This window comes from Pseudonaja textilis, chromosome 3 (genome assembly GCF_049901715.1).
Source record: "Pseudonaja textilis isolate UNSWEBS1 chromosome 3, rPseTex1.2, whole genome shotgun sequence".
Classification (NCBI taxonomy): domain Eukaryota; kingdom Metazoa; phylum Chordata; class Lepidosauria; order Squamata; family Elapidae; genus Pseudonaja; species Pseudonaja textilis.
The window spans coordinates 33,161,135-33,180,825 of NC_141992.1; the positions used below are offsets into that span (position 1 = coordinate 33,161,135).

At 36.9% G+C, this 19,691-nt stretch overlaps 1 protein-coding gene across 5 annotated transcripts; it reads left to right on the plus strand.

The window, feature by feature from the left end:
• Window positions 1-6: 6 nt before the first annotated feature.
• GSS (glutathione synthetase) lies at window positions 7-19,561 on the plus strand. 5 transcript variants are annotated; one of them, XM_026697656.2, is made up of 13 exons: window positions 7-279; window positions 2,274-2,410; window positions 3,816-3,961; window positions 5,216-5,291; window positions 7,120-7,259; window positions 8,635-8,751; window positions 9,959-10,039; window positions 11,949-12,026; window positions 14,614-14,680; window positions 15,560-15,754; window positions 16,000-16,081; window positions 16,646-16,835; window positions 18,950-19,561. In XM_026697656.2, the coding sequence occupies exons 1-13, from the start codon at window positions 81-83 to the stop codon at window positions 19,071-19,073; spliced, it is 1,632 nt and encodes a 543-aa protein (XP_026553441.1). In that variant the 5' UTR covers window positions 7-80; the 3' UTR covers window positions 19,074-19,561. The 5 variants fall into 5 exon arrangements, with proteins under 5 accessions (XP_026553441.1, XP_087785304.1, XP_026553443.1 ...); XM_087929178.1 differs by having other exon boundaries at window positions 7-167; XM_026697658.2 differs by having other exon boundaries at window positions 7-65.
• The last annotated feature ends 130 nt before the right edge of the window (window positions 19,562-19,691 follow it).

A 19,691-nucleotide genomic window follows, 5' to 3' on the forward strand; every position in this document is an offset into this window, starting at 1 on the left:
GTAGCCAATCTGCGAGGGACTATCTGAGGGGACATAGTTGTGGATTCCCGTCAGAGTGGTCTCAGGTACTGGGTGAATGGATGGGCGCCTGGGCGGCGGGACATATGTCTTCTGTTTTTCAATGGTTGCATAGAAATTTAAATCCGCGGAAAGGGCGCGGTGTGTTAGTGAGTATCAGTGCTCTGAGCCGAGGATGTAGCAGCCGGCGCCCTTCCCCACCCACCGGTAGGGAGAAATGGGAGGACCCAGTGGTGCCCATTAACCCACAGCCTTTCTCAGGTGACAAAAAGCGGGGTGCGGGACTATTGAGGGCAGAAGGAGGCAGAGCAGCGTTTGTCCTTTCTAACAAGGAAGGGGGGGTGGTTTCCGAAGAGTTAAGCCGCTGCCGAGGGACTTGGGGAAGCAGAAGTGGACCGTGACCAAAGCTAGCCAATATCTGGGGTGCAGAGGTCAAACCTGAGAGGCAAACGTGGCTGTAGATTCTTTAAAAACTAGTATGACGGAACTGTCTGTTCATTTTATGATGGAAAAGAAGGCACTTCAGGCCCACAGGTTCCTGACTGAGAATGGGGGAGATCTGTTCTAAAAGATGCTGTGGTTTACAGAAAGTGAGGGAGGGAAAGAGTGATTACAAACAATTATTAACTAGAGACAGGCCATAGATGATTCAGCATTTGCTTTTTGTGTACCAACAGTTGAGATCCCCACCCCCCACTTTGTTTGCCTTCATTTATTTTAATGTTAAAACAATACTAGAGTGTTCTAGAAACAATGAATTTTTTCTTCCATAGTTTCAGCCATAGATATATGATATTATTTTAATAAATGGAATTGGTCTTATATTTTTTCACATTCCTTTGTAACAGAGAAGAAAAATGAATTATTGCAATGTGTGTAGCTATCCAGATTTCTTCCAAATAGGCTTAAGGTTGCAAGATGCTATAGGTACTTTACTGAACCTGATAAAACGACATTATTTATACTTGTTCAGCTAAATAGCTTAAATTTTCTAAAGTAACTCATTATTAATACTAGAGGTTGGTTACATTGCTTAGCATAAAGCTTCCTTTGAAAAAACTACTTCCATTAGCCTGGGTTTCTGTATAATGTTTAAAAGATCGTAAATGCTGTTCTGACATAAGTTGTCAAGATCTATATCTATAGGGATTCATTATTGTACTTCTTGGCTTATGGAAATATGCATCCTTATTAATAGATTACTGCTTTGCCCAGAGGTATAACTGCCAGATGAACTTTATTACACTAAAAATAACTAGAAATGGGGGAGTTCCTCTAATAAAAAAAAGATATTCAGTCAGTGCATTTTTTCTAGCATTGTTATTAATAGGATATTTCTCTTTCTCACAAATAGAGATACATGAAAAAATGTATTTGTGGAGCTCAGACCCAGGATACATAGACACAGACATTGTTACAAAAGGCAGCATTATAATTTGATGACTATGTGAAATCTATACTAACAAAGAGGAAAGTTCTGGACAGAATATAATGATACTTCAACGGTGTAGTCCTCTCATTCTGTTCACTAGTGGTCATGTAAATCTGATTTTATCTGCAATACTATTTCATTTTGAGGTGCTATGTATTTAGGAATCATTTAGTTTATTTCTGTAAAACAATGTTTTCCCTGTGTGTGTGCGTGTGCCTGTGTGTAATTGGAAGGAAAATTGCTATCCTGCTACCCAGGAATTTTGTAGTTTTTGTTTTTATATTTACTTCAGTAAAAAATAATCAGATTTAAAGTTCAGTCTCTTAACTCTTTGTGAACTTATATCATGGATCTAAGAATTAGATTTGTACTCTCATGTCTTTGGTCAAGTGTGAAGTTCACTAATGATTCTACTCTATAAAGTACCACTATATTTTTGTGAGATGTATTCACAGATATATATTAGACAGATTGTGTGTTTTTAGGATAAGTTACATAATTATATCTGTGAATAAGATCAACTTTTTAGTGGTGGCTCACTCTTCTACAAATTCATTCCAACATATTGTGCAAATTTTAAATCAAACTTTAAAATTTGATTATGTTCCAATTGCCTTTTGCTAAATGTTTGGATTGTTAAATATTGAGCTTCTGAACTTTTTAAATGTGTTACACAATTTAATATTACATGATTTCACCTTGGATTTTTTTAATTTATTGCAATATATTTTTAATAGATATTGAATATTATTTTTCTCCTACACATCATCTTGGTGGTGTGTGTGTATAAAATAATATTTTTAGAATTTTATATCTTTTTCAGTCTTTGCGATGACTACACTTTGGAAAGATATTTTGCAAAATGTGCAACTCATTCAGTATGTGGCTCCCATTGCAATAGACAGAGCACTACTTGAAGGTGTTCTAATGAGGACTAAAGATGACCCCAATGCTTCTGATGTAAGTTGAAAACTAGAATTCATGTTGCAAAATCTTTGTAGCACCATATATCTATCCATAGATACTGACTTGACAGGTCTTAAAACAAGTGCTTATATTATTGTATAGCAATGTTGTAGTATTACTCAGCAGTTATTTAGCTATTTCTATACCCCCTACAATTTTATTAATTATATGTCCTTTATTAGTGGATTAATTTTTTCATGTTTGTTCAATAGAAAATCATATCTATTTTATACTCTTTATATGTACTGCTCATTTTCCGCTATCATTTTATATACTTTCAAACTTCAATGGGTAGATAAATTCACTCATATACTTGTCAATGAAGATAGCTGAGAATTATCTGCATATAAGCAAAATTCTCAGTAACTTGTCTCCATGTGATAATTTTTTTCATGTATGGTACCGTTAACAAATCTGGCAACATGTAGTGATCCAATGTGAGCAAGCAGGCCAAAGTGACACAACGTACATGGAAAGCTTTGTTTCTTTTATTTACTCCCGCTTGCCTTTTCTTTGTAGCTATATTATTTATGGAACATTTGTTTCCATTAAAGCTGAGATTCTGAAAATACATAATGCTGACAATATAATTCTGCTGTAGTGCTATTAAAGTTGCCTCCCTACGTACCATATTTTTCGCTCTATAAGCTACACCCTCCCTCCAAAAAGAAGGTAGAAATGTCTGTGCATCTTATAGATTGAATGTTGACGAAGCCCCACTCACCTGCCGGCCCCCACCCTTCGGCCTCTGCTTCCCAGCAATTGGCCTCCTTGCAACAAACAGCCTGGTCAGCTTCAGCACAGCCTGATTTAGCATGAGCAGCTGATTGGTGGTTGGATCGACCTCCCGGAATATCACCAATCAGCTGTTCCAGGCTGCGTCCCATTTTCAGCCTCTGCGCATCCCATTTTCAGCTCTTTCCAGGCCTTGGCAATCCACAGTCACGATCGGTGGCGGTGATAGGTCTGGCGGCAACAATCCCTGCCGTCTGGAACAGGCTGAAAACGAGACATTTAGAGGCTGAAAATGGGGCATGCAGAGACGGTGATAGGCAGCAGCAATGGCAGCGACGGGTGGTGGCGATCCCTGCAGCCTGGAACAGCTGATCGGCGATATTCCGGGAGGCCGATCCAACCAACAATCAGCTGCTTTTGCTAAATCAGGGTGTGCTGAAGCTGACCAGGTTTTTTGCTGCAAGGAGGCAAATTGCTGGGAGGCAGAGGCAGATTTTTTCGTTTTCCTTCCCCAAAAGCTAGGTGCATCTTATGGCCTGGAGCGTCTCATAGTGTAAAAAATATGGTACTTCCAGTATGCTTAAAAAATTTGAAAGAGCTTCATTTCATTACTTGTTCAAAGGGAATGAGCCAGAATATCCATTGCTTTTCCCTGTTTTAACAGGTTGTGAATTTTGCACCTTTTACACTGTTCCCGTCTCCAGTATCAAAAAGTCTGCTTGAGCAAGCCTATTCCATTCAACAGGACTTTAATCTACTAGTGGATAAAGTTAGTCAGGATACAGAATTCCTAGAGTGCACTCTTGCCAGGTATGTCTGCCTATTGCATATTAAGAAAAAAAGTATTTCAGATGCAATTTTCATAGTTGCTGGATGGGTAATCCTCAGTAAACAACTGCCCTGTATAGTGACTTTTCAAATTTACAAGTGCTGAAAAAGTAGTTTTATATCTGGTCCTTGAACTTAAAATTATTGCAGCACCCCTTGGTCAAGTGATTGTGATTCAGGTGTTTTTAAACCAGCACATGTTTACCACATGCGAGCTTCACAGCAAAATCAGTGGAGAAGCCAGCAGTAAGTTGCAAGTCATGATCACATGATAGCATTCTTAAAGATTGCAGGTGAATTGTTTAACAACTGCAATTAAACTAATATCGTAAGTCAGGCACAGTTGCATGATGTTTCACTTAAAGATTATGTTGCTTAGCAACTCAGTTGTGGGTCCTAATTAATTATGATCATTAAATGAGGACAACTTACATTAAAATTGATTTAGTGGAATGTGGAAGGAACATGCATACATTCTTCCTCATTGTTCACATCAGGTTACTGTCTGCCTATTCCAGTGATATTTTTAATTGTTTGCAAATGACTGGAAAACTAAGGAAATATATTATGAATGTATTTCTAAGTAAATAATATAAATCAGCATCCCATTTCATGTTCTATCATGTTTAAGAACAATATATATTATAGATTCCAAGATTGCTATACTTTTACATGTGAATGGTCTTGTGATTCTTGTGTTACATGACAGTTGGAAATATATAATGTGAATTCCCAGGTAGTATGTGTATGCTGAAAATTCATGTATACATTGTGAGGGAATTTTTTGTGCACAAAAATTGTTGCTGGAGGTCCAAATGGTATCGGAAATATGAAGAACTGGATTTTTAAGATAAATAACAACTGTATTATATATTAAACTGAGGAATACGGTGGGAAATTTTTTCCCCAGTAATATTATTTTCCTAATATGGTATAATTTTTTTTAAAATGTAGGCTCATTCAAGATCTTTTCCTGCCAACCTATTTTATATAATGAGCTACTTGTTCCAGAAATATATTGGGAAAAATTATTGAAGAATAAACATCACTCTAAAATATTTGGTCTAATATTTGGATTTCTCCATCCCTTGTATTTTTATAATTCCTTAACTTGTGAAGAATTCTAGGGAACTGAAGGTTTCAATGTTACTTTGTGTCTTTTTTTAAAAGTGGTTCTTGTATTTTTACAATAAGTCTGAATTCTACATATGATATCTGTTTTCTACTTCTTCCTAGTATCATTAAAGTGGATGACTTTACAGCTCAACTGTTTAAAATTTACAAGCAGGTTTTGGATGAAGGAATTGCTCAGGTATTTCATAAAAGCTGTAAAGCTGCTGATTTATTTTTAATATGTAATCCTTATAGCACTTAACTTTAAAAATGCCAATAATGATGAGGACTCACCCCAACGCCACCTACTGTTTATTGTAAAATGAGCAGCTACATAAATATGAGGAATAAATGAATGTTCTGCAGTCTTGGACCTCAAGGAAACCTAACCCCAAATTACTGCCCTACTGGCATTTTTTTTTTGCCCTATCAAGTACTTGACAGGTAGTCCTCAGGTAACATAAACCTAACGTTACAATTTGGCATAAATCAGCCAGGAGTAAAGTGGTTTGTGTGGTTAAGATTTTGGTTTGGAGGTTTCCAAGCCCCCATTCAAGGTGTGCTACCATAGGGCAAGGTGAGTTCCCATCCTTCACACCAGCTCCTGCTGGGGACATGAGAGGAGCCCCCCAACTGGTCTCTGCCCAGGCAACAGTGATGTCATTGGCTAATCCTTTCCACCTGGAAGTGCCTCAGAGTTCTTACACGAGTTCAGTAAATCAACCTAAAGCTAATCATCACATGAAAATGAAACCAAGTTGTCAAAAATCCCTAATTTTGACCCTAATTTCTCACACCTCTGCCAATACAAAATTTTAACCTAAAAAATTTACTAGTAAGCAGTTCCTAAAACATAGCTTTTCCCTGTTACTAATAGTAATCATTCACTCAGAAAGTAACCTTCACATTAAATGTAAGTGTAAAGCAAAAAGAAACCTAACCCTAACAATAGGGGAAAATACCCTAAATGTTATCTCGTCAGGCAATCTCTATTGTAACAGAGGGCAGGTTGTCTTTGCTTAACTATAATTCCTGCTGCAAAATTATGCAGTCATAAAGTATGACCTCACATGACTGCACCAAATAGTGATTGCAGTTCTAACTGTTCCCCATTACCATTAAGTGAATCACAAACAGTTAAATGAGAACCTAATAAGATTGCAACTTCTGATTTCATACTGACTTCCCCAATGACTTTGCTTGTGAGAAGCCAGTAGGGAAGGTTACAAAATGCAGTCAAGTGACCATGGGAACGTTGTGATAGCTAGAACTTCAAGGACCATTCATAAGTAACATTCATTCAGCACGGTCATAAGGTTGGTCACTCAATAAGTGGTTATTAACTTAGGATCATCCAACTGTTATTGAAACAGGCTATCCTATATAATTCTAAGACTACCATTTACCCTAGATACTTACAATAAAACTAACTCTCATATCATGCTGAATCAGAGACTAATCTAAGACTTCAGCAAATGATAAATGGCTTATTACCCTGGTGATTTCAATCTGCATTTCTTGGGAGGGGGTCTGATGTGGCTCAGAAGTTCCTGGCATCAATGCCAGGCTTGGATTATCCCAGATCATTCAGAACCTGACACAAGACATTGGTCACACACCCAATCTGGTTTTGCTATCAAAGCAGTGGCAAAGTGATCTAAATTTTGGGGAGTCTCACAGTTACTCATGTAGTAGCCAATTCCCATATGGATTATTCTAATGTATTCTACAAGGCAGTGTAACCATTGATATCAGCCAATCCTAGACCTTCATCCTATTACCAATAGAAAAGCTCTTCTTTAAAACTTCCCTTGCCAGTCAGTCCCTATGGAAACATGAACCTAGTACTAGAACCGCTGTCATGTGGATTATCTTACGGTTAAGTGCTCAGTGCACCCAGTAAACTGATGAACAAATTGATGTTCAATGAATAATAATGCAGAATAAATAGTCCTTTTGGAATACTTGGAATACTTGCCTGCTATCGTGGCAAGTTTCTGTCTTACTTCTGTTTCTGTCTTACTTAGTCATTGGTTTTAGGAATCAATCGCTCTGATTACATGTTTGACTATGGTGCAGATGGTTCTCCAGCTCTAAAACAAGTAGAGATAAATACCATTGCTGCAAGTTTTGGAGGCCTCACATCTCGAACCACTACAGTACACCGGTAAGATTGCCAGCAAACTTGGGCTTTTTCACTGTATGATTTTAGCAGAGCAAAGTTGACTGGAATTCGCCCTTGGCTTGCTTGTATTTATTCAGGGCTTTTTATATTCTGTAATAGGGATAGCTTAAAACTATGTAAAATGCTGAAGGATTGTCCTTCACCTTTCGTGATTTCATCCAGCAAGTTTTCAATTCTTATTTTAAGGCTACTTAAAAATATCATGTATCACTAAGATTTTGGCTAACTCAGGTAGAGCAGAAGTGCATGGGAAAAGGTTAGTTGAAATGCCTTAGTTAACGTCCATCTAAGAATATAAGCTACTTATATTCACCCTCTGAATCATCATGCCCCTCAAAATGAGATCCACTCCCATCCTCTTGGCCTTGAAAGAGCGTCAAAACCTGGCTCTGCCATTTGGCCCGGGGCTCTGAAGGGAGCGTTCCATGCTGGAGATAGTTAGTGGACAAGGAAGAAGATCCCACCCTCCCAGCCCGTTGGATTTTGTTCTTTATTTCATCTGTTTGTTTAAATATTTAATATTTTAATGTTTTGTACTTGGTTTTTGATATTGATATTATGAACTACCCAGAGTCACTTGACAGAGAGATGAGTGGTTTATAAATTTAATAAATAAATAATAACTTGAATCCAAAGCTGCCAGCTTCTCATCTACACAGCAACCTATTTGTGAGCTCATTGCTCATCCAGTATACAGCAGAATCCTTTCTCTTAAAGGCACCAGCATAAAATTCTGAATCCTTTTAACGATCAGTATAATAAATTAATTCTCCATGCTTACTTGTTTTTATTAAAAATAAAAAGCTGAGTTTCTTCAAAATTCTTCATATGAATTTTGCCTTGAATTGTTGTTGCTGTGCTTGTAAGATGCTGTTATAAAACACAGACAGTTTTGATACAAGTATAAGTAGCTCAGGCTTAAACTATGGAAACTTTGGTACTTCTGAATTTGGTTTTATGCTTGCAAATGTTTTGTTGTCCCAACTAGATAACATCAGTGTGAGTGAGGGGGGAGTTTGTTTTCTGTTTATATAATATAGTCTGCCCTCCCATTTTGGTGGGTTGTGGTTTTCTCCTTGATAAAACCTGTTGCCAAGTTCAGAATGACATTTATTAATGGCACCCTTGAATAAATTGATGCTTTGATCACAAAATATAAGGCAATAATAATCTTTCCATGCTTGCTTTAATTTTGCAAGTGAAAATGTTTTGCATATATGTGCATTATTCATGAAGGATTTTTAGAGTATATGTTTCAGAAAGTGTTTAGGTCTTTAATTTCTCTAACAGCTTTGTCCTAGCAGTTATGTATTCTGAAATCTTTTATGACTTTTGTATCTATGTATCCCAATCATAGGCATGTGCTGAATGTTTTGGGGAAATCAAAGGAAGCCTCCAAACTGCTTTCCAATAATCCATCAAATGGAATTGCTATGGGCATTGCAAAAGCTTGGGAACTCTACGGCTCAGATAGGTAAGTTAAGCAGCCTATAAAATATCCGCATAGCGCTGCATGTTATTTTTATGAATAAGTGATGCTCTGTGACAGATAAGGCAGGTTTCCTAGGTTTAATCAAAGGAACATAAAGCACACCCATTCTGCCTAATCTTACCAGAAGGGCAGAAACAATTGGAGGAATTGGCAACTCCTCAAATAACCTGGCCCTATGTCATAAAAGGCTTTATAAGTTGCAATCTTGAACTGTATCGGGAAGCCCCTGGAAGCCGTCTAGTAACCAGTGCAGTTTGCAAAGCAGTAAATATCAACTGCTTTAGGCTTATCATAGCATACTAATTACTGCCAACTTTGCCATATTTTGGACCAGCTGCAGCCTCCACATAGTCTTCAAGGGCAGCCCCATTTAGGATGCGTTTCAATAATCCATGAATAGTAATAGTGGTGATCTTTGAAACCACGATTGAAGACAATAAGATCTAAAGGCAGCAAGTAGAATTTTGGTAAAACAGTAACAGAAAAAGACTACGACTGAAGCTTCAAAAAATCAGTTGAAATAAGCAGGATGTGAACTGAGGCCCTGCAGTATTTATTGTATTGTATGTAAAGGATGGACAACTATATTGTAAGCAAAGAGACAAATAGGAGACCATCACAAACAAGCTAGAGCAGAGGTGTCAAACTCAAGGCCTTAAATCTGGCCCACAGGGCCAGTCTGAAAATAGCATAGGACTGGCCCGCTTGCAGACCCACACAGCCCATTTTTGGCTTCCTGCAGCAGTCTGCCAGACAAAATGTTTTGGCTTGCAGGGTACTACAGGAGGTATCCATCCTGTCCCGTCCCCTCCGTCCCCCCCCACCCCTGCCCTGCCTTGCCGGCCCATGGAGAATAACTACAATGCTGATCCAGCCCTTGAAAAAATCCAGTTTGACACCCCTGCTATAGAGGATTGCATAAAGATGAGATTTATGTATACATAAGTGTACAAAGTAGAGATTATTTTTGTAGATTGCTTTTTGTGGGTGGCAAAAACAATTACCTAGAAGAAATATGAGACTGATAATACTAGGGGGATGAAATCCATTATTTTTAAGGAAATAGCTTTATTACATCTGTTTTTTTATATTTCTTTCTTTTTTAATAGCATAAAAAAATTGCGCTACTCCTAGGAACATTAGGATATTTTATTTAATGCAATTACTGCATAATGTATTTTTATTTCAGAGCAGTGGTGATGTTTCTGGTTGAAGAGGCTCAGAAAAATATTTTTGACCAACGTTGTATAGAAAATGAATTATGGATAAGGTAACAGTCTCATATAATTAGGATCAGATTGCTATTCAGTAGTGCTGGGCAAGATATCTTAAGCTGAAAGTTTCAAATTTGAAATAAGAATTTTGAATTTGAAACAGACTTCCTTTTTCTGATCTAGAAACACTTTTTAAAATTCTCCAAACAGTCCTGCTTTGTACTTTAAACAGCTGTTTTACATTTAAGGTGGGAATGCTTTTTGCAATTGAAATGTTATATTTCAAATCTGAATACTTGTACATATCTCTGCTATTAAATTCATTCCGTGAGAATCATTAATATTTGGTTCCTTAAAATATATTTTGAAGATGAATGTTCAAATTTTAAAACTATTTTAAAAAGGCTGATAAACTCATAGCTTCATACAATTTCTAAATCTTCTTTTTTTTTTTTTGGTAGGTCCAGGAATTATACTATGAAGTGAGAGAAATAAGCCACTAAGTAACAAACTTTAAAAATAAATAAATAAAAAGGACAAAAATCAGTATCTTCCCCCAAAAAAATCTCTTCCAAAATCTCAGGCATGTTCATTTTAATTACTTAACTATCTTATACGTAGTAGCTCTCTGCCAAAATAATAATAACAAAAGTATGACCTATGACCAAAACCATTCATTTTCTTCTGAAAAATACAAACATAGTTTGCTATCATCTTCCTTGATTTTGGAATGTTGAATTAATATGCAGTCCCAGAATTTTAACTGTTTTCTATCCTGAGAGATTCTCATTTTATTGCAAAGAGCAGTTTAATTTTCCAGCTTGAATTCTGCTAACTATGCCATTTGTTTTGTTCTGTGCAAAACTTTTTAATTTTTTTCTGTTTCAAAACTACAAAAAATGTATGCTCTGTGATGCTAATGCATAAAACACATAGATATTAATAAAGAAGGGAGATGCCATTGTATGATTCTTCTCAGCTACCAGGACCTCCACAATCAAATATAGTAGTTGAACTTAGTCCTTGGGACACCAGTGCTGCCACATGGCTGTGTAACTTCCTCCTCAACAGCTGTGGCTCAGGGCTTAACCAAAATCGTTTTATGTTAGTCCAGTTTACATTGGATGCCTATTTCAGAAAATAATAGTCATTTGATGCTTAAGAGAAAAGCATATCAGTATATATTCTACATCTTAAGATAACATTGTAAACTAATGTTACGATCAACATGTCAGAATCAACTCACACTGCTAGAGTTGCCAGGCTATTACTTCCCCAGTCAAGCTGATCCTGATCCTATGTGAAATCTTTCCAAGTAAGTAAAAAGATTGTAAACTCTGGCTAAGGAAAAGCTATTTCATCAATAGGATAGGATAGGATAGGGTACCTTTATTGTCATTGCATTCAAAATACAGTGAAATTTGAAAGCTACTCCAGCACAGTGCCCCAACACCACATCACAATCACACTACACAGTATTTAAAAACTAAAATAATTAATAATAATAATAATTAAAAACCTAGTCTAAAACTTATTTAAAACATATACTAAGTTAGATAGTTTAAAAATGCCACTTTATACATAGAACTAAATCACAAATGCAAGCCAAATGAAACTTAACCCAATAATAGGCATATCTATATGTTATCAAATGCAGGATATTAATAATAGTTTATTAGATTATAGATTTGTGTTATGAGGAGGCACTTTGTCCCTCCTCATAACACAAATTACTTCTCTTTGATGTTCCCCCTATGTCCCATTAAGTCTAAAAGACAAATGGGGTCAGATTTACCTTTACAGAAACTGTTCTGATTCTTCATCACCAACCTTGTCTTTTAATATGGGTACTTAGGTGAGGAAAACTTCTTGTCTTTTCTGCATAAAATGGAAGTCCTTTTTTATTTTTAAGCACTTGATCTTTATTTAAAGTTCCAATTCTCCTTGTCTTTCTTTCACTCTAAGGAATATCAAGGTGATCCGAAAAAGTTTTAAAGATGTGTTTGAAAATGCATCCTTGGACAGTGAAAAGAGACTGTATATGTAAGTAGTGTCCATAGGTCTGCCTCTGAATTTTGTTAAACCCTAATGATAATTCAATATATTAATTATCTTAGGTGGAAAATCATCTTGCCTACATCCAGCCTCTAATGTCATTTTAGAAAAACTTTGTTGAATCAAGGCAGTAATTCTGCCACAACATATTAGCCTGTTTTAACTAACATTTTCCATAGCATGTAAAAGGCCAGGTTTCTTTGCAGTGTCTCACTTTCCAAAGATCTTTCCTCAACATGCAAAGCAGTTTTTGTGGTTGGCACAGAGCAGTAACTATCCGCCAGATAAAATGTTTAATGATATTCCACATAAGAACAGATGGTAATTTCACAATTCTTTCTCCCAGTTACAGATCATGCAGAAACATACACTGCTCAAAAAAATAATGGGAACACAAAAATAAGACATCCTACATCTGAATGAATGAAATATTCTTATTAAATATGTTGTTCATTACATAGTTGAATGTGCTGACAACAAAATCACACAAAAATTATCAATGGAAATCAAATTTAGCAACCCAGGGAGGTCTGGATTTGGAGTTATACTCAAAATTAAAGTGGAAAAAAACACTACAGGCTGATCCAACGTTGATGTAATGTCCTTAAAACAAGTCAAAATGAGGCTCAGTAGTGTGTGTGGCCTCCACGTGCCTGTATGACCTTCCTACAATGCCTGGGCATGCTCCTGATGAGGTGGCGGATGGTCTCCTGGGGGATCTCCTCCCACACCTGGACTAAAGCATCCCCCAACTTCTGGACAGTCTGTGGTGCAACGTGGCGTTGGTGGATGAAGCGAGATATGATGTCCCAGATGTGCTCAATTGGATTCAGGTCTGGGGAATGGGCAGGCCAGTCCATAGCACCAATGCCTTCGTCTTGCAGGAATTGCTGACACACTCCAGCCACATGAGATCTAGAATTGTCTTGCATTAGGAGGAACCCAGGGCCAATCGCACCAGCATATGGTCTCACAAGAGGTCTGCGGATCTCATCTCGGTACCTAATGGCAGTCAGGCTACCTCTGGCGAGCACATGGAGGGCTGTGCGGCCCCCTAAAGAAATGCCACCCCACACCATTACTAGCCCACTGCCAAACTGATCATACTGGAGGATGTTGCAGGCAGCAGAACGTTCTCCACGGCGTCTCCAGACCCTGTCACGTCTGTCACATGTGCGCAGTGTGAACCTGCTTTCATCTGTGAAGAGCACAGGGCGCCAGTGGTAAATTTGCCAATCTTGGTATTCTCTGGCAAATGCCAAATGTCCTGCACGGTGTTGGGCTGTAAACCCAACCCCCACCTGTGGACATTGGGCCCTCATGCCACCCTCATGGAGTCTGTTTCTGACTGTTTGAGCAGCCACATGCATATTTGTGGCTCCCTGGAGGTTATTTTGCAGGGCTCTGGCAGTGTTCCTCCTGTCCCTCCTTGCACAAAGGCGGAGGTAGTGGTCTTGATGCTGGGTTGTTGCCCTCCTACAGCCTCCTCCACGTCTCCTGATGTACTGGCCTGTCTCCTGGTAGCGCCTCCATGCTCTGGACACTACGCTGACAGACACAGCAAACCTTGCCACAGCTCACATTGATGTGCCATCCTGGATGAGCTGCACTACCTGAGCCACTTGTGTGGGTTGTAGACTCCATCTCATGCTATCACTAGAGTGAAAGCACCGCCAGCATTCAAAAGTGACCAAACCATCAGCCAGAAAGCATAGGAACTGAGAAGTAGTCTGTGGTGGCCACCTGCAGAACCACTCCTTTATTGGGGATGTCTTGCAAACTGCCTATGCTTTCCACCTGTTGTCTATTCCATTTGCACAACAGCATGTGAAATTGATTGTCAATCAGTGTTGCTACCTAAGTGGACAGTTTGATTTCACAGAAGTGTGGAGTTAGATTGTGTTGTTTAAGTGTTCCCTTTATTTTTTTGAGCAGTGTATAATAGGAAGGATTAAACAAAAGATTTTATTAATCAAGGATTAAACTAAAGTTTTAGATTAGGGATGGATAACTCATGTGAGCTTAATTTTCATACATCTGTAGTGTTTGAGCATTACAAAATATTTGTGTTGCATTTGTTAAAAAAATAATATGAGGTATTTGTAAATGTTCACATGACCACCAGAATGTAAATCAAAAATTATTTTTAACTGGATTTGTGAAATACATTTTTAATAAGTAGCTAATGAATGGCTAAATTACTACTGATGGAAATAGAATTCATTCAAGGGTTTAAGTGAATGACATCCTGGTTACTATTAAAGCAGTTTCAGTCCTTAACACGTCTAGTTGTGTCCTAATTACTGAAAGGTTGGAAATCAGTTATTATATTTATCAGCAGAACTATAAGAGAGTGATCTGTTTGATAATGCTGATTTTACACTATTTCAGTAATTGAATGTACTGTTTTGAAATGTAATCAAAGCATTCAACATTAATAGAAATCTTTGTGTTAATGGAATGTGTTGCATGGTTTGTGTGTCTGTGAGAGAGAGAGAGTGGGGGAGAGAAGGCTTGAAAAAATGGAGGGCTTAAAAATGGAGAAAAGTGCTTACATATTTCCTCTCTGTTTCAGAGATGGGGAGGAAGTAGCAGTGGTATATTACAGGGAAGGCTATATGCCAAGAAGTTACAATGAACAGGTTAGTACCGTAATGATCTTTGACAGCTAGACATAAGGTATAGAATTTATTTTAAGGACCATTTGTACAATTATCACATATTTCAGGATGAACTACAACAATCTCAATCATATAATAATTAAATAGAAATAATGCAGAAGTCTTGTATATATTTAAAATGAAATCATTCTAAATACATTTTGGTCCATGAGCTGTGAAATAAACTAATTGAAAATTATTCAGTTCTTCCTATGATAGTTGGCTGTTTTTCTCTGAATTAATTTCAATAGTTCATTGCCATTTCAAAAAACATTGCTAAGATGCTTATATGACTTCCTTTCTAAATTATTCAGAAAACAATGACAAAGTTCTGAAGTGATTTCAGTTGGAAGAGGGGGGAGAAATAATTTGTAAATTTAACAGCAATTACTTTTGGTTGACATGTCAAATTCAGGCTGGCTATTTCAGTAGATAAAGAGGTATTTTTATGAGGATGAAGGTTCGTTCTCACAAGCTTGGAAACGAACCTCCACCCTCATTCTACACCCAAGCTACAGATATTTGTGACTATTGCAAAGATATTTTTATGTATATCTTTTGCTAATATTCAGATATTCAGAAGGTTATCTGGATTTCTTTTTACCTAATTAAACAGTAGTGATATATATATATATTTATCAGTTTTTATACTAAAAGATTCTGCAGAGATGTGCTAATTTTTCTTTTGTTCTGCAGTTTTCATGGAGTAAGTATTTTGTTAGTTTATTGCAGGAGATGCAGATGCAAGGTGGAGAAGGAACATATAAGTTTCCTCAGCTGCAGGACATACAATAATTGTACAGTGTCTTAAATATTATGTTACAAAAGCATCTGCAATGAGATTATTTTGTTTGTTTTAAGAACTGGGAAGCACGGTTATTACTGGAAAAGTCCAAAGCAGTTAAGTGTCCTGATATAGCTACACAGCTGGTTGGAACCAAAAAAGTTCAGCAGGAACTCAGCCGACCAGGAGTCCTGGAAAGATTCTTGCCAAATGAACCAGAAGCAGTGGCTCGATTGAGAGCAACATTCACAGGTCTCTACTCTTTGGAAATGGTAAGCAGCAATGTGTTGGGGGAAATGTAGACTTAGTATATGCAGTGTTATAATGCAGTACAAAATTGGAAAGCACAGTATTGATAATACATATAAAGTATATACCTTTAATAAAATATTTTGGTAAATTGTGAATCTTGTTTTTTGTCTAGGGCTATTATGTCTGTTTAATATGTACTAGAATTTTGTTGTTAAAGCTTAAGCACTTGGTTTGGCTACTTTGCAACAGTCTTCTTTTCCTCAAGGATGAAGAGGGTGATAAGATGGTTGCCATTGCTATTGCTGACCCAGATCGATTTGTGTTAAAACCACAAAGGGAAGGAGGAGGTAATTATTTGCTAGGCTTGTATAATGAAAGTTCTAATTATTTACTTTTTAATCATAAAAAATAAATGGTTCTAAAACCACTTAGCCACTTATACCATCAGATATTTAAGTTAAGAGTTATACAGTAGTGGTTTAAATATGTTCAGGATGAGAATGTTGTTTGCTGATAGATTTAACCAAAAGATAATTCTGCTATAATGCTGAAAGAATTTAGTTATTCCATAATCATTGTTCATCTGCAGTCTGTCTAGAAGAACTTAGTATCATTTATTAAACTGCAGCAAATCTAGCATTAACTAAGCAATAAAAAGACATTCCACTATGAAGTTAACTTCCACAAATCCTACAAAAAATGTTCTTTATCAGATCACACATACACATGCCCTGCTGTACAGTTTTGGGAATAAATGCAAATCTGCCCATGTAAATGTTGCTAATTATAAGAAACTGTTTCTCTTTTTATCCTTTCCACTTGTCTATTATTTCATATTGCTGGGTGGGACAAGAACCTACCATACAAATTACCACCTTTTTGTGTAATATTAACTTCCATTGCATTGCCAGGGAATAATCTCTATGGAGATGAGCTCAAACAAGTTCTGGAGAAAATTAAGGACAGTTCTGAGAGGACTTCTTATATTCTCATGGATAAGATAAAGGCTCTCCCAACACTAAATTACTTATTGAGGGCTCATTGTCCACTGAAAATATCAGAATGTGTGTCTGAATTGGGAATCTTTGGAGTCTATATCAGGTGAGAAACTGGCTGTAATTCCTAGAGATACTAAATTTTTACATTCCTGTTTGTTTGCAGGTTTTCAAAACAGTTTTTTTTGCTAACATTCTGGATAAAATCTGCACATTAAGTTCATAAGGAATAATTATCTGGGAAGTGTTTGTTCCTGTTGGCCTTGAAAAAATGGACAGGTCCTGGGTGCTGTGAATGCATGCACCTGTATTTTAGATCCATGCCTCTCTTGTTTCATGTAAGACCTACCAGGAGGTAGCATGAGATTGGGTCGAAGCAATGGAGAATTCTTCTGGGGGAGGGGATGGGCCTCAGCACAGATGTTGATGACAGTTGTATATCTCCACTGCAAACCTTCTTGTGATACTATTGTGTGAAGGCCATAGGGACTTGGATGAGGAAAAACAAGCTACCCTCATAAGACCTAGTGACTGTAGAACTCCCTGGATCCAGAGATTTCCTGGACAGGTCACACTTCTTCAAGTAGAACTAGTGCACAATATATGGGTCCTTATAACTTGTAGTTCTTGCTTGAAGAGCACGTAGCAGCTATGATTCAGCTATGCAGAGTTCTACTTTGTTGCTAGTTGCATCTGCATCTGGATCAAACAGACCTATTTATGACCCCTCATGCCTTGGGCATCTCAGATGGATTATTACCATGTGCATTAAATGGGGCTACCCTTGATTATCATTATCATTGCTGTTTAGCAGTGAGCTTCCAGTTGTAATTGAAGGTACTGATTCTTACCTGTAAAACCTTTCATGGCTATGGGCCAGGTTATTAGTGGAATTGTCCATCTTGAATTATTTCAGCTCTTCTGTAAGATCATACAGGGTTGGTGTGCTCAGGTCCTATCATTTAGACCATATTCTCTGGTGAGGATGGAACAACAGCCCCCTGAGGTTCATTGGCCCAGACTTCCTGTCTTTGAAAGGTATTAAATATCTATCATTTCCCCAGTTATGGGTCAAGGAGCAGCATGATTCCGTTAGTTGAATTTTTCCTGATATTTTATGTCTTAATGTTTAGGTTCTTTTTTAAATTATTTGTTCATTATATTGTTCTTACATATATAGATTGTGGATTGTTTATTGATAATGTATGACACTCTGAATCATATGCAAAGTACCTAACACACATATACACACGTATGTATGTGTGTGTATATGTATGTTTATTTTTAAACTGAAATTTAATTTAGTATTTTAATAAAATATTTGTTGGTACAGCATACTTTGTATGCAAATAATCATGTTTCAGTTTTTAGCATCTGAAGCTGTGGCTTAAAAAAGTATTATGCTAACATCTCAAGAATTGTTCATAGTAGACAATACCAAGCTAAATAGACTGGTGATCTAATTCAATTTAACTTACTGACTATAAAGATGAACTAGGTGTTAGAAGTCACTAGATGTTGCATTAGACTTACCATGTACATCTAGGGATATCTGCCCAATCCTCAGTACAACTAGATGATTTAAAATGGCACCTTGCTATGTTTAATGAAACCACAGAATAGGGGAATGTAAAATAAATCAATTTTAGAAGAAAGTAATCCTATCTGCCACCTCCTGGCACTCTTCCTGCTACTTCTAATAGAAATACAATAGGGAAAAAAAAACAAGTAAGCACAGTTCTGGATATTCTGTGCTTGAGTATTACCTGTTAAGCTATATTGATAATAGATTTCTGATGGATTACAAAAACAGTCTCCTGCTCTAAAACTCCAGAACTGTCTTTGTGTTGGGATAATAAAGTTGGAACCAAGGGGCTGTATAGATCAGTGATGTAGATGATGGTGTGGATGACTGTTTTTTCTAGATTTTTAAAATGATTTTGTGTTTTTAATCATTTGTTAGCTGTCCATAATTGTGTGCCATAATACAGGCAACCATATATTTTAAATAAATAAATTATTCCATTGCTTACAACTGAAATATTTTCAGTGATATTATAAGAACAGTGAAGTATTTTGGCTTGCCATTGCAGAATTGTTGAGCAAGTATATATAGACAAATGATCTGCTTAGAATCAAGCAGCTTTGCTTAATGGAACCCTAACAAGATTATAGATAAAAGGTTGAGTAATGTTATATATCCCCTTTTTTCCCTTGCAGACATGGTCAGAAGTTTGTGGTGAACAAGCATGTGGGTCATCTCTTGAGAACAAAGGCTATGGAACATGCAGATGGTGGAGTGGCAGCTGGTGTAGCTGTCTTGGATACTCCCTATGTGATATAAAAAAGGACACATTTTTTAAGGCATGATTGCGAAATAGCAGACTTCATAATCAAACTTATAACAATTCTGTTTAATAATTTGCAGTCCTACTCAGAAAATAGAGGATTCTAAATTACCTACATTGAAATTTTCTGATGCACGTCATGGGCGTACTGTGCTTTTAAAAATCATGGTCAACTGGTTGATAAGCATCTCCTAAAAGAGCATGTGGATTTCTGATAGCAGAAAATATTCTTGATAACTTTCTACATATTCAAAATGTAATTCCATTTTTCTCAGAGTAGCATTAAGGAATGAAATTCTTCCAGAATTACAGTCTTTGGGGAAACTTCCTGTTTCACTCTGTTTCTGCCTAAAAATGACCTGAGAACACATAAGAATCATGTATCCATGTTGGTTTTTATGGTGCTTTGGATGAGCTCCTTTAAAAGATGCACAAACACTAGCATTGGATAAAGGGACATAATAAAAAATTCAGTTTCAGTGATTCTCTGCAGCCATCTGTATTTTATAAAGCAACAAACCTAAGAAAAAGGTGAAAGATGTGTTTAGTAGGAAATTATTTCAAAACCAACTCTTAACATGCAAAACTTCTATAGCAGCCAGGTTTACTAGAAC